Source organism: Heptranchias perlo, chromosome 25 (assembly GCF_035084215.1).
Source record: "Heptranchias perlo isolate sHepPer1 chromosome 25, sHepPer1.hap1, whole genome shotgun sequence".
Taxonomy (NCBI): Eukaryota; Metazoa; Chordata; class Chondrichthyes; order Hexanchiformes; family Hexanchidae; genus Heptranchias; species Heptranchias perlo.
Window position 1 is genome coordinate 9720329 of NC_090349.1, and position 16177 is coordinate 9736505.

The following is a 16177-nucleotide window of genomic DNA, read 5'->3' on the forward strand; positions in this document are numbered from 1 at the left end:
AGCTAGTAATATATCGGGGAAACAGCAATTCTCGAGAGCTGCTGGGATGATGCTAGGCTGGAGACTGGTGTTAGTGAGAGGCCCTTTGTGTTTGTAATTTGGAAATTGGATTGGTGGTTGCTGGAGGCTGACATTGTGCTGTCTATCCCTTTGTGTTTCACGCCAGCTGTGTCTTTAACACCACAGTGAATGAGAAATTGTAAAACAATGACCTGGTCACCAATGAGCAAACCTTCAGGTCCGGGACCTTGTGGGGACAGTAAGCAGTGAGATGATGTGGAGCCTGGCCCATTAGTAAGCATGCTCCAGGAGAAGAAGATAGAAAAGGCTGATGAAATCCAGTGTTGAAAATGGTCCTATCTTGCTGCATGCAGTGAGAATTCAATTCTCACCACTTTACGCTTTCATTAAAGGCTTAGTTTTGCAATCTCTGTGATCAATTATTCATGCTTTTGCTCTTCACAGTTACTCTCTGGAAACCCTTTTTTGCAGAAAAACAGTCTAATCTTTAACACATTTGCAATTATTCTACACAGGTTATTAACTGTCAAACTTCCACAGCTGCTTAATTTGAGCCCAGTGATGTGCAGTCTTTGCTTTCCATTTGAGTCTGAGCTGAGCTTTCTACTTTACATCCCTTCCATTGCCAAAACAGGGACTTTCTACCGCCTGGACATTGCCTGCTTACACCTCTCCACTGGCAAAACCTCCACCCGTGTCTTCACCTCGAGGATTGACTTCTCAAATGCTTTCCTCACGGACCTCCCCACCTCCTCGCAAACTAATCCAGAACTCTGTGGCCGAAATCCTCTCCCTCTCAAAATTCTAAACTCCTGTCTGCTTTCTTCCTTTCCCGGCCCCGCTACCTATGCACCTGTGACTCAACTACAAGAGTCCCATTTTTAAGTCATTGCAGTGCTTTCTGCAGCCTACTTGGGGCTTCGTCTCCAGCCATGTATCCTAACCCAAGTTCTCCATTCCTTAGACTTGCACTTACTACTGTTACTCCAACCATCTGCTCCTTTCATTAAGTTGACTCATTCTGATGCTCAATCAGCCCATTAATGTTGTTGCAAATGCATAATTCTTGATGACTGGGCAAGGTTTGTACAGTCCAGTAATATGGAAATTACATGGGGTGCTGAGAGATCGCGGCCAGACACGAAATGGTAGATCTGACCAAAATATGGTGAACAGGTGTCCTATAGCTTTACAACCAGTGGGACTTTCTATCAAAGACATGCTTGAGAAGGGTTTCTCCACCTCCAATAGCAAGAGCGTCAGATCATTCACACAATAGGGTTGTCTTTGGTACTCTTACACTGGAGGCAGCCATATAGTGTAAAGGAGGCAAAAGTAATGTCAGCCTTGTGAAACTTCAAGGGCGCTGGTCAATACATATGTGTAACTGTGTGGAGTTCCATTTGTTCTGTTGAGTAAGGGTTGATCACTGATTGTATTAAATTAACAGAATTACGTAGAATTTACAGCATAGCAACAGGCCGTTCAACCCAACTGGTCTGTGCTAGTGTCTGTTCCACATGAGCCTCCTCCCACCCTACTTCATTTAACCCTATCTGCATATCCTTCCACTTCTTTCTCTCTCATGTACTTATCTAGCTTCCCCTTAAAGGCATCTATGCCATTCATCTCAAATACTCCATGTGGTAGCAAGTTCCACATTCTAACCACTCTCTGGGCAAAGAAGTTTCTTCTGAATTCTTTCTTGGATATTTAGTGACTTTAGTTTTGGACTCCCCCACAAGTGGAAACATCTTCTCTACGTCTACCCTATCAAACCCCTTCATAATTTTAAAGACCTCTATTAGGTCACTTTCTAATGAAACGAGCCCCATGCTATTCAGTCTTTCCTGATAGTTATAACCTCTCAGTTCTGGTATCATCCTTGTCAATCTTTTTTGCACCTTCTCCAGTGCCTCTCTATCCTTTTTGTAATACGGAGACCAGGACTCTACACAATAATGTAATTGTGGTCTGACTAAGGTTCTGTACAAGTTTAACATAACTGCCCTGCTCTTGAGTTCATTTCTAAAGGAATAGAATTACAGTGCTTTGTTTGCATTTTTTTATGGCCTTGTTAACCTGCGTTGCTACTTTTAATGATTTGTGAATGTGTACCCCGAGATCCCTTTGCTCCTCTACCCCATGTAGACTTTTATTTTCCAAGGAGTACGTGGCCTCCTAGAATCGTAGAATGGCTACAGCACAGAAGGCGGCCATTCGGCCCATCAAGCCCATGCCGGCTCTTTATAAGAACAATCCAGTTAGTCCCATTGCCCTGCTCTTTCTCCATAGCCCTGCAAATTTTTTCCCTTCAAGTATTTATCCAATTACTTTTTGAAAGCCACCATTGAATTTGCCTCCACCACACTTTCAGGCAGTGCATTCCAGATCATAACAACTCGCTATGTAAAAAAAAATTTTCCTCATGTTGCCTTTGGTTCTTTTGCCAATTACCTTAAATCTGCCACTTCTGGTTCTCGACCCTTCCGCCAATGGGAACAGTTTCTCTTTATTTACTTTATCTAAACCCTTCATAATTTTGAACACTTCTGTCAAATTTCCTCTCAACTTTCTCTGCTCTAAGGAGAACAACCCCAGCTTCTCCAGTCTATCCACGTAACTGAAGTCCCTCATCCCTGGAACCATTCTAGTAAATCTTTTCTGCACCCTCTCTAAGGCCTTCACACCCTTCCTAAAGTGCAGTGCCAGAATTGGACACAGTACTCCAGCTGAGGCAGAATCAGTGTTTTATAAAGGTTCAACATAACTTCTTTGCTTTTGTACTCCATGCCCCTATTTATAAATTGTAAACAATTTTACAACACCAAGTTATAGTCCAGCAATTTTATTTTAAATTCACAAGCTTTCGGAGATTTCCTCCTTCCTCAGGTAAATGTTTCAGGAGCTCCTTGAAGCCTACGCATTTATACATATAGAACAATACATGGTGTTTACAGACTGCCCCTGCAACTGCCCGTTGCCAAGGCAATCACCGTGTTCAGACAGAGAGGTGTCACCTGCAGAACCCCCGAATACACATTCAACAAAAAAACAAACAGGGAAAAAAAACAGAGAAAAAAAAACAGAGAGAGGCAGAAACATCCGGAAGGCAGAGAGAGCCAGCAAATGACCCATTATATTAAAAACAGATAACATTTGTTCGCTGGTGGGGTAACGTGTAGCGTGACATGAACCCAAGATCCCGGTTGAGGCCGTCCTCATGGGTGCGGAACTTGGCTATCAATTTCTGCTCGACGATTTTGCGTTGTCGTGTGTCTCGAAGGCCGCCTTGGAGTACGCTTACCCGAAGGTCGGTGGATGAATGTCCATGACTGCTGAAGTGTTCCCCGACTGGGAGGGAACCCTCCTGTTTGGCGATTGTTGCGCGGTGTCCGTTCATCCGTTGTCGCAGCGTCTGCATGGTCTCGCCAATGTACCATGCTCTGGGGCATCCTTTCCTGCAACGTATGAGGTAGACAACGTTGGCCGAGTCACAGGAGTATGAACCATGCACCTGGTGGGTGGTGTCCTCTCGTGTGATGGTGGTATCTGTGTCGATGATCTGGCATGTCTTGCAGAGGTTACCGTGGCAGGGTTGTGTGGCGTCGTGGACGCTGTTCTCTTGAAAGCTAGGTAATTTGCTGCGAACGATGGTCTGTTTGAGGTTGGGTGGCTGTTTAAAGGCGAGTAGTGGAGGTGTGGGGATGGCCATAGCGAGGTGTTTGTCCTCATTGATGACATGTTGAAGGCTGCGGAGAACATGGCGTAGTTTCTCCGCTCCGGGGAAGTACTGGACGACAAAGGGTACTCTGTTGGTTGCGTCCCGTGTTAGTCTCCTGAGGAGGTCTATGCGATTTTTTGCTGTGGCCCGTCGGAACTGTCGATCGATGAGTCGAGCGTCATATCCCGTTCTTACTAGGGCGTCTTTCAGCGTCTGTAGGTGTCCATCGCGTTCCTCCTCGTCTGAGCAGACCCTGTGTATTCGCAGGGCCTGTCCATAGGGGATGGCCTCTTTGACGTGGTTAGGGTGGAAGCTGGAAAAGTGGAGCATCGTGAGGTTGTCCGTGGGCTTGCGGTAGAGTGAGGTGCTGAGGTGCCCGTCTTTGATGGAGATTCGTGTGTCCAAGAAAGAAACTGATTCTGAGGAGTAGTCCATGGTGAGCTTGATGGTGGGATGGAACTTGTTGATGTTATCGTGTAGTCTCTTTAGTGATTCCTTGCCGTGGGTCCATAGAAAGAAAATGTCGTCGATGTATCTGGTGTATAGTGTTGGTTGGAGGTCTTGTGCAGTGAAGAAGTCCTGCTCGAACTTGTGCATGAAAATGTTGGCGTATTGGGGTGCGAATTTGGTCCCCATGGCTGTTCCGTGTGTTTGGGTAAAGAACTGGTTATCGAAGGTGAAGACATTGTGATCCAGGATGAAGCGGATGAGTTGTAGGATGGCTTCCGGAGATTGGCTGTTGTTGGTGTTGAGTATTGATGCTGTCGCAGCGATGCCGTCATCGTGGGGGGTACTGGTGTATAGTGCCGAGACGTCCATCGTGGTGAGAAGTGTTCCTGGTTCAACTGGTCCGTGGGTACTGAGTTTTTGTAGGAAGTCTGTAGTGTCGCGACAGAAGCTGGGGGTTCCCTGTACGATGGGTTTCAGGATGCCCTCGATGTATCCAGAGAGGTTCTCACACAGGGTTCCGTTGCCTGATACGATGGGACGTCCGGGTGTGTTGGCTTTGTGTATCTTTGGGAGGCAGTAGAAGTCTCCCACGCGGGGATTACGTGGGATGAGAGTGCGTAGGATGCTTTGAAGGTCTGGATCGAAGGTCTTGATCAGTTTGTTGAGCTGGTGGGTGTGTTCTTTGGTCGGATCTGCGGGTAACCGTCTGTAGTGTTCCTGGTTGTCCAGTTGTCGGTATGCTTCTTTGCAATAGTCTGTTCTGTTCTGTATGACTGGCTCCTCCTTTGTCCGCTGGTTTGATGACGATGTTGCGGTTGGTCTTGAGAGCGTTGATGGCGTTGCGTTGTGCTCGGGTGACATTCTGGACTGTCTTCTGAGTGCGGCTGATGAATCTGGCATTGACGCATTTCCTGACAGCTTGAGCATACATGTCCAGCTGAGGGCAGCGACCCTCCGGAGGAGTCCAGTTTGACTCTTTCCTCTTCGGTTGCTGTACCGCGGATCCCTCTGTCTGCTGTTCCGGATCGTCGATTGTCTCATTGGGTTCGCTGCTGAAATCTTGGGGTTTGTGGTAGAATTCCCGGAGCCTCATTCTCCTGATGAATTCCTCTGTGTCCGCCGTGAGACTAGTGGGGTCCATTTTGGTAGTGGGGCAGAAATTGAGCCCTCGGCTGAGAACTTCGATTTCGTCTGGTTGAAGGGTGTGGTCGGATAAATTGACAATAGACTTCCCTGTGGTTGCAACCGTGGTACCAGGGGAAGCTTGGTCGTTGCTGGTGGTGATGCCGAGTTTCTCAAGCTTCCTGCTCTTGGTTTTCATGTAGGCAGCGTAGTTCCGTTGCCTCGTCTGTTTGGCGGTATAACGTAGCTGGTCTGCTGTGTCCTGAGTACAGGTTGAGAGTATGGACTCTATCTTGGTTTCGAGGTTGTGGCGTCTGCTGTAGAGTTGGTGTATGAGATGGTTGCGGAGTGTGCGAGAGGTACGGCGGCAGAGTCTCTCAGCGTAATCCGAGTTGTATGTGGACTTGAGTGGGTTCGTGATCTGGAGTCCTTTCGGGATCTTGTCTGCTTTCTTGCAGCTCTGTAAAAACTTGATGTCTGTGTCTAAATGCGCGATCTTCTTGGATATCCTTTCCACTGTGAGCCGGCAGTTTGTGGTGTCGATGGTAGTCATGATGTGGAGATGCCGGTGATGGACTGGGGTTGACAATTGTAAACAATTTTACAACACCAAGTTATAGTCCAGCAATTTTCTATTTATAAAGCCCAGGATCCCGTATGCTTTTTTAACCGCTTTCTCAACCTGTCCTGCCACCTTCAAAGATTTGTGCACATATACCCCCAGGTCTCTGCTCCTGCACCCCCTTTAGAATTGTACTATTTAGTTTATATTGCGTCTCCTCATTCTTCCTGCCAAAATGTATCACTTCGCTCTTCTGAATTAAATCTGCCACGTGTCCGTCCATTCCACCAGCCTGCCTGTCCTTTTGAAGTCTATTACTATCCTCTTCACTGCTTACTACACTTCCAAGTTTTATGTCGTTTTCAAATTTTGAAATTGTGCCCTGTTCACCCAAGTTGTAGTCATTAGTATATATCAAAAAAAAAGCAGTGGTCCTAGTACCAAACCCCTGGGGAACACTACTGTATACCTTCCTCTAGTCCGAAAAACAACCGTCCACCACTACTTTGTTTCCTGTCATTTAGCCGATTTTGTATCCATGTTGCCACTGCCCCTTTTATTCCATGGGCTTCAATTTTGCTGACAAGCCTATTATGTGGCACTTTATCAGCACCTTTTGAAAGTCCATATACACATCATCAACTGCATTGCCTCATCAACCCTCTCTGATACCTCATCAAAAAACTCAATCAAGTTAGTTAAACACGATTTTCCTGTAACAAATCCGAGCTGGCTTTCCTTTTATTAATCCACACTTGCCTAAGTGACTTTTGTCCTGGATTATCGTTTCTAAAAGCTTTCCCACTACTGAGGTTAAACTGGCTGGCCTGTAGTTCCAGGTTTATTCTTACACCCTTTTTGAACAAGGGTGTAACATTTACAATTCTCCAGTCCTCTGGCATCGCCCCTATATCAACAGAGGATTGGAAGATTATGGCCAGCCCCTCTGTAATTTCCACCCTTAATTCCCTCAGTAACTCAGGATGCATCCCATCGGACTGGGTGACTTAACTACTTTAAGTACAGCCAGCCTTTCTAGTACCCACTCTTTATCAATTTTTAACCTATCCAATATCCCAAGTACCACCTCTTTTTCTGTGACTTTGGCAGCATCTTCTTGCTTGGTGAAAACAGATTCAAAGTACTCATTTAGTACCTCAGCCATGCCCTCTGCCTCCATGCATAGATCTCCTTTTTGGTCACTAATTGGTCCCACCCCTCCTCTTACTACCCGTTTACTCTTTATATGCCTATAGAAGCCGCCAGTCTATTCTCATACTCTCTCTTTGACCCTCTTATTTCATTTTTCACTTCTCCTCTGTACTTTCCATATCCAGCCTGGTTCTCACTTATATTATCAACCTGACATCTGTCATATGCCACCTTTTTCTGCTTCATCTTACTCTCTATCTCTTTCGTCATCCAGGGAGTTCTGGCTCTGGTTGCCCTACCTTTCCCCCTCGTGGGAATGTACGTGGACTGTACCCGACTGTACCATCTTCTCTTTAAAGGCCACCCGTTGTTCAATTACAGTTTTGCCTGCCAATCTTTGATTCCAATTTACCCAGGCTTGATCCATTCTCAACCCACTGAAATTATCCCTCCTCCATTTAAGTATTTTACTCTAGATTGCTCCTTGTCCTTTTCCATAACTAATCTAAACCTTATGATACTGTGATCGCTGTTCCCTAAATGTTTCCCCACTGACACTTGCTCCACTTGACCCACTTAATTCCCCAGAATGAGATCCAGCAATGCCTTCTTGTTGGGCTGGAAACATACTGATGAAGAAAGTTCTCCTGAACACACTTCAGAAATTCCTCCCCTTCTTTGCTCTTTACACTATTACTATTCCAGTCTATGTAAAGATAGTTGAAGTCTCCCATTATTACTACTCTATAGTTGTTGCACCTGTGTAATTTCCCTACAAATTTGCTCTTCCATATCCTTCCCACTAGCTGGTGGCCTATAGAATACACTCTGTACTGTAATAGTGTTTCTATTGTTCCTGAACTCTTATCACCAAATAGATTCTGTCCGTGACCCCTCAAGGACATTCTCTCTCTTCTGCACTGCAATATTCTCCTTAATCAATACTGCCACCCCCCCTCATTTTTTTCCTTCCCTATCTTTCCTGAACACCTTGTATCCAGGAATATTTAGTACCCAATCCTGTTTCTTACTTTAGTGCTATCTGTCTGTCCCAATCCTTTGTGCACCTTTTATACTGGACAGGCCTGAGTGTTGAGTGCACTCAGAGGGAGGAAAGAACCACTTTGAGTTTCTCACCTTCTGATGTTCTTTGTACTAGCAGCAGCAATGTTTCGTCATTTACATTTCAGTGCTGCAGCCTTCATCTGGGCTGTAAGGTAACTGCATTATTCGATCTCCTGGTGCACTGGCAGGCTCCCGCTGACTACAGGCTATGTCTGGAAATTGTCCCGTCTGGTATTTTGGAAAGGTTTCTTCCACATGTGCACTGCAGGTGTATGTCTCTGTTTCACTTTCCAACCACAAGCTTTCCTTACTCTACCAGCCGCAAAGCACTGGCATTCACCAATGAAGACAAAAACAACTTAAATTAAAATTCAGACCCTTGCTGTGTGCAACGATACCCTTGATCTGTCGCATGTTTCCACTAAACTGTGTTTTAAATTGCTTAGAATGACTGCAGTCTATGTACTGCTTCAGTAAGGTCAATACCAAGGTGGGCTGTGAATGTACTGTTACCCGTATCTGAGCTGTTGAAAATGAGGTTAATATTCTGTTATTTTAAGATGTTTTGTCCCTGTATAGGCAAAATGAAGCAGCACATTAAGACAGTTTGTTTATAGTAAATGGTCATTCAATCATCTATTCTGTAACAGTCTACAGGAAAATGACAGTGTTCAACACTTATTGTACTGTCAACTTGGGAAAGACGACCCTCCACCGTGCGTACTCCTGCCTTTCTTTGGAGCTGGCCATGGACTTGCCCAGCTTTCTTGTGTAGAGCAACATGCTGGAATCCAGGTTCTGCACTGAAACCGTCGGGGTGTGCCCCAGAATTCGGAGGGCAGTGGCAGAGAAGGGATGGTTGAACACATATTTTGCAAAAAAAAGTTATGATCTTGTCCATGATGGAAGTGTGCCCGATTCTTACAGTCTCCGCTGGAACCTGCAGTATAGCCACTACGTTGCATTCTACTTGTATGGTGTATCAATTTGTAAGATCCAGAAGCAATCCGCCTTATCAATTAAGTAAATTACTGATTTGCTGTGATGTTGCTACCTCTGTTTGCCAGTAACGCTCTGGTTAGCTTTTTTAGCTATGTAGTCTTTCAGCTACTGAAATAATATTTATGATTCCTCTCCTAATTAATTGGTGGTCTTAAATATTGCCTGTTTTTAAAAATTGCTGGACAGGCGCTGGTGTCCCTGGTGAGTCCGTAAGCTAAAGTAGGGACGGCTTTATGAAGGTGGAACAGCATAGACTGCTGTTGCACACCCTGTAGTGGCAGCTTTACATTTACTTTCCAGAGGCCTGTGAAGTTCCGTACAATGAACGGGAATGGTCTAGGATCTGGTCTATTTGAATTCCGTATTTGGTGAAAAATTGTATCTGGATCAGCTATCCATTGATTTAGAGTATCTTGCCCCCCTGCTTTGCTTTTGAAATCTATTATTTAGAAGTGGTTGGTAGAGTGGGCTAAAACGTTGTCCTTTTACCTCTGGGGCCTGCATTTGAATCTCACTTGGGTAGATGCGATGAAAGGTGGGTTTTTTTGGTTTTACAAATCCTGTGTGTATTGAATTTGGTGCAGTTTGAGCGCAATTCTTAATGGACATGGCTCCACACCCCAAGATTGTCCCGAATGTTCTACATCTTGGCAGTCTCATTCAGAAAGGTTGCAGCAACAGGTGGCACAGGAAATGAAAATGCCACACCCGTAAAAAAGTTTTGGTTGACGGTACTTTGGGGGCATTGTAGATGGTGCTTTACTCTAATTTTAACCCATTCTCTACCTGACCTGGGAGTGCTTTAGCCTTTTATGTAATGGGCCTTGGAAAAGATGTAGGCCTGGAGTTTCTGCATGTTTTCTACCCAGATATCAGTGCATTCCCGGCGCAATTTCCTGATTGTGTCCCTACCGGAAACTCCAGGCCGTAATTTTTTTTAATTGAAGGCTCTGTTTGCAAAACCTATATATGGCTTGGGAAAACTGATAGCAAATCATCCAGTCTGTTCTGGGGTTGGAATGTTGAAGGCAGCTGACAGTCCAAGATGTGAACAGTGTACATGGCAAGAGAGGAGATAAAACTGCTGGTGTAGCAATGCAGGTAGGTGTACGGCTCTGTTTCACTTTCCAACCACAAGCTTTCCTTGCTCTACCAGCTACAAAGCACTAGCATTCACCAATGAAGACAAAAATAACTTCAAAATTAAAATTCAGACCCTCGCTGTGTGCAGCAGTGCCCTTGATCTGTCGCACGTTTCCACTGATGTGTGTTTTAAATTGCATAGAATGACTGCAGTCCGTGTGCTGCTCTAGTAACCTCAATACCAATGTGGGCTCTGAATGTACTGTTACCTGCATCTGAGCTCTTGTAAAGTGAAGGTAATATTCTGTTATTTTAAATTGTTTTTGGATTAGAGTGCGAGCATAGAAAATACCTTGACTTGTTCAGTTTAGTGTGACCAAGTGTCAGAGCAGTTCAGTCAGCACAACTATAATCGACCCCTTATACGTAGGGGCTCTGAATTCCGCAGGGGGTTCTGGGGGTGTCCAAACTGTTTCTCTTTGTAGGTCATGGCGCACCATGATTTACATATAAATGATAACGCCAAAATTTGAGGAATACTTTATTTAAAACAACAATACTGTTCTCTCAGATAGAGGATTTGTCCCTCAATCTGTCAGTGAGGCCCATAAAATTCAAACAGGCAAAGCCAGTGGCATAAGAAAAATAACCATGCGAGACTGAGTCGTAAGAAATTTAAATGCAAATTAAAAAAAGAGTCGCTACGGCTTTGTGAACTAGATGGCCAGAGCTCATGGGCTGCAAATGGCTGAAGGACATTAATTTGAACACCCAAATTTTACCTGGTATTTGAGTTGCAGGGTACCAGTAGCACTTCACATTTCACAGCCCACCCATTTAAAGGGATCGCTTACAACAGCAAAGCTTCAAACCTCATGGAACAAACCCTATTGAGGATGTGTTTCCCTTACACAAGCATTGCTTCTTCTTCAGATTTGATATTTTTTAAGCCAATGTTGCACTCGCTTGGTTCTCCTGCTCTTGTTTGTTGTCTAGCTGGTGTGCAAACACTATCTGTGCCTCTAGTAACTGTGCTATAATTCTGTCAATCATTCTGGCTTGGCTGTTTATTTCATCATTCTGTACCTATCTAATCTACCATTCCATCTGCAGAAAATGTATCTAATCTGGCTATGTCTCTAATATCAGGCCTGATAAGACTGTCCGTTCTATTTCTGCTTTGTTCTGGTCTGTGCAAATGTAATCACTCTGAAAGCTTTCCCTGAGAATTCTGCATTTTTTTTACTCCTTACTGGCTGTACAGGCTTGCCTGCTGAGGACAGAATTAAATATTCCCAGTCAGCGGTCTGGAATTTAATTTCATTGTGAGTGTTCAGCAGCCCTTCAGGAAGGGGTGGTGGGGGGATGGGGTGGTGGGGGGGGGGGGGGGGGAAGAGAGGAGGAGAGGGAGACTCGAGTGATTGGTAGTGCTTGCCACTGGATGGCACAGTACTGTCAAGAGTGTGAATGCTGAGGAAAGCTGGAGACTCGACACATCCTCACCAATATCCAGTTACATGCGCAGAGTAACTACCTACTCCAGTGTGTTGCGATGAGCTGTGAACAGCCATTCCATCTGAATAACACTGTGTCCAAGACTACATTCTCCCACAAGCTCAGAGACACCTGTTCTATCAGAGTAACATCACGACCATCTCCATGCAAGTTCAGAGAATTTCACTATGTAACACCGACTGCATCTCCACATGGTTCCAGATACACTCAATCCATCTGGGACCACACAAGTATATTGGTCAGTTGTTTGGGACTTAACATGAATTATTTCAAGCAGCAATTGTAACATGCATTCGCAGTCCCTGTTCAGAATCTCCACAGCCTTTTATAAATGTACAATATATTGAGATTTGTGCCCCAAAATAAGCAGTCACTCATCAACAGGACCCCACCCATCAATGAGACAATAGTGATGGGCTTAAGAAACTGAGAGCTGGACATGTCACTTTAGAGAATGTCACATGGACTGTTTGAGGGGTGCCTGAAGCGGGTCTGAAAATAAGTGCTAACAGCATACGGGCCTCCCGGGTTAAATTGACTAACTGCATGAGGTCTCAGGCCTGCAGTACTGGCACTCTCTGTGATCCGCAAACCATTGCTCGAGACAGACGCTATGGTCCACAGAAGCTGCTTATTCAAATCCACTAGAACTGCTAATCTACTACACAGAACTATTTTGAGCCCTTTAAAAGCATAGACTGTATGCTGCATACTGCACAGAGTGCATAATGCTCGGTTTCAGTGTAAAAGGCTGTTTCTGAGACTACACTTTCCCCATCCTCATTATAACATGACCCTTTAAAGCCAATCGTTTTACTTCTTTATAAAGAAAATGTGCAACAGTGAATAACAGCAGATGGAACGTAAAATGTATTCTGAAAAAGTTAGGAGATAGCGTTCTGTTCTCACCAGGAGCCTTGTAACGAGGGTGTTTTTTTATCAGGTGGTGTTTATGACCGATACCAACTGAAATATACTATTCATAGTTCATTTATTATCGAAATAACTGCCTGGTTAATAATGTACAGTATGTATGTGTGTAAATAGAGTACAGCATATTGCTTCATATTTTGCAGCTGAATGTTTTTTGTTAACAAGTGTGTTTTGTATTGATGTTGTGTAAGTGTTTGTAATGAGCAGTGCAGTAATAATAGCGTAATTTAAATGCCTTATTATTTTCTCCTCACAGTTGCGCCGAATGCAGGAAATGATCGCACAGATGCAGGCACAGATGCGAATGAAGCCTGCGGATAATGGAGACGGACACTGAGTGAGGAACCAGTTCTGCTTCTGCTTACAGGTAAGAGCCGTTGGTGATCGCAGCTCACCCCCAATCTCTGGGATTCAACGGGTATCAGAATTATGTAATTAGAGGCTAGCTTTCTGGGTTAAATGAATGGAATTGCATCTGAACAATCTGTCACTCAGATGAACCCAGCTCCTAGGTATCCACAAACCTGAAGAATCTCTCACCTAAACCCAGCCCCTGGGAGTCCACACACCTGAACGATCTCTGTCCTGAACCTATCTCTCAGGAATTCACATGTGCAGAAACATTATTCGCAAACACTCTTGCTGGAGTCCGGTTCTCAAAAATCCTCAAAGTTTCTCGATATAAATAAAAAGACCTGGAATTTCCACGGGGATTCTCCCAGTCTCCCGCTGTAACTTCAACAGGAGAAGGCCGGAACCCCCAGAGAATGGTGTAAACGGCCACTGTTAGCCATTTACGCCATTCTTCTAGGAGGAGAAAGCCTGTGGTATCTCAGGGCCGTAGTGAGAAGGTTCTCACAATTGAGGATAGTCTTCATTTCATGACCACGTTTTGAAAATGGCTGCGTAACAGCAAAGGGTTAATATGGGAGTTTTCTCGACCAGATCAAAAAGAACAGCTAGGTCTTCGCTGGAACATTTTGTCCTGTTGTTGGCTGAATGAAGTCCTAATGCAAAGCACAATCAAAGAAGCAGCAGCTGGAAGACTGCAGCGAAAAATGATTTATTTTTTTCATAAATGTTCAGGATTGTACAGTTCTACCGCAGAGTTTCTAATTTGGGACAGGAATGTATGTGAAAAAATGAGACTTGGGAGAAAATGAGGAAATTTTGTCGGCTGTATTTTAAACAATGCCCCAAAGAATCCTCCCACTGCTTCTGTTTAATTGCTTCCACCTCGGCATGTTTTTCAAGCTGTCCAATCAGGCTGTAGTGTGGCTCTGTGGAATTCGAACTGTGAGGCTGGCCAGAGGTCAAATGGACCCACAGAAATGTCTGATTTTTTTTTTCTCTCTCTCCTTACATTTGTTTTTGGAGGGGGTTGTTTACATTTCAGAATGCTCCAAATTACAAACTCTGATAGTTGTATCTCTGAGCAGCTTCCTTTTAGTGTGGGTGGTTTGGGTTATTTTATAAGCAGATAATGACTGTATGTAAGTTTGACTGACAGGCCAGGCTGTAAGTGAAATTGTGGAACGCTCACTAAGCTAATTCTGTTGTTGTTGTGCTTCGGATAAAAACTGCAGCAGTGTAACCATTATTCTCAGCTGCAGAATTGAAATTCCAGTAATTTTAGTCTTTCTTGGGAGTAACAAGGGAGATATAGAATCACTGAATCATACAGCACAGAAGGAGGCCATTCCACCCATCGTGCCTGTGCTTTATCTTTGAAAGACCTATCCAATTAGTCCGACTCCTCTGCCATTTCCCCATAGCCCTGCAAATTTTTCCTATCCAAGTATATCCAATTCCCTTTTGAAAGTTACTATTGAATCTGCTTCCACCACCCTGGCAGTGCATTCCAGATCATAATAACTCACTGTATTAAAAAAAATACCCTTCATCTCCCCTCTGGTTCTTTTGCCAATTATCTTAAACCTGTGTCCTTTGGTTACAGACCCTCCTGCCAGTGCAAACAGCTTCTCCCTAAACACTCTTATCAAAACCCCTCATAACTTTGAAGATCTGTAATAAATCTCTGCTTAACCTTCTCTGCTCTCAGGGGAACAATCCCAGATTCTCGAGTCCCTCCACATAACTGAAGTCCCGCATCCCTGGTATTATTCTGGTAAATTTCCTCTGCACCCTCTCCATGGCCGTGATAGAGTGTAGTTTTCACCTTCACTTTTTGGGCGGTGAACCAACGAAATCAGATCGTATGATTGTTATAGAACCCGCCTAATTTTCATTTCCTCTGATTTCAATGAAAATGGAAACCGCATGGGTTCTATAACGGGCAGCCGATCCACTCCGCCAGATTGCTACCCAGGCAGTGAAGAAGACAATTCCCTCAAGCAGTTAATCTTGTGCGTCATTCTCCAGTTTACTGTTATAAGTAAGTTGGAATGAGCTGAAAGAAGCTCATCATAGAAAAATATTAGAAATGTAGAAACTGGCGACTTAAGATGTAATGATACTGTAGTCTAGTTATTAAAAGCCTTTGTGAATGGAGATTGTTATATTTTATTTAACTGTTATATTTCAGGAACTTTTATTGAACTCTGAATATAAACTCCCCAGTGTTTCACTTCATAGAATCATACAACAACAACAACTTGCATTTATATAGCGGCTTTAGCATCCTAAAACATTCCAGTGCGCTTCGCAGGAGCATAATCAAAAAACATTTGACACCGAGCCACAGAAGGAGATATTAAGACAGTCTTGGTCAAAGAGGTGGGATTTAAGGAGCGTCTTAAAGAAGGAGAGAGAGTAAAGAGGCAAAGAGAATTCCAGAATTGGGGCCTAGGCAGCTGAAGGTACAGCTGCCAGTGGTGAGCGATTAAAATCGGAGATGTGCAAGAGGCAAGAATTGGAGGAGTGTAGAGATCTCTGAGGGTCGTAGGGCTGGAGGAGGTTACGGAGCTAGGGAGGGGCGAGGCCATGGGGGGATTTGAAAACAAGGATGAGAATTTTAAATACAGCAGAGAACGAGGCCATTTGGCCCATCGTGCCTGTGCCGACTCTATCCAATTAGTCCCACTCCCCTGCTCCTTCCCCATAGCTCTGTAAATATTTCCGTTATTTATATATATATATATAAATATACACAATTCCCTTGTGAAAGTTACGATTGATTCTTCTTCCACCATGCTTTCAGGCAGTGCATTCCAGATCATCGTAACTCGCTGCATAAAAAAATTCTCCTCATCTCCCCTCTGGTTCTTTTGCCAAAAAATTAGGGCTTGTCCAGAGTTCAAATCCAGTCCTCTCGCATATTTTAACGAACAACCTCGAAGTGGGAATCATACCCCTAGACGAACCGGCCTGCTGGTTGCCGTGTCTAGGGGTCTTGGCAGAAGGCCGTGTGACTAAAACATCAGTGGTTCAATCCCCAGTCTGTGCTGATCTAGCCCGGGTGAGGGAGAGGGTTCGTACAATCGACTGTCATGTCTCCAGGGAGAAAGATAGGAAAACGGCGAATCCCTCCGAGGCACACTCATACATCTAGCTACTGAAATGTATTGGATACTTGAAAGCAAGTCGCA

General features: G+C 44.4%; 1 protein-coding gene across 1 annotated transcript in view; it reads left to right on the top strand.

Moving 5' to 3' along the window:
* zgc:63587 (uncharacterized protein LOC393431 homolog) overlaps positions 1-16177 on the top strand; it is a 130315-nt gene that overhangs the window by 109978 nt on the left and 4160 nt on the right. Inside the window, exon 13 of the mRNA XM_068005546.1 lies at positions 12886-12996. Within this exon, the coding sequence (XP_067861647.1) occupies positions 12886-12966 (81 nt within the window). The 3' untranslated portion in view covers positions 12967-12996. The remainder of the gene's footprint in view (positions 1-12885; positions 12997-16177) is intronic.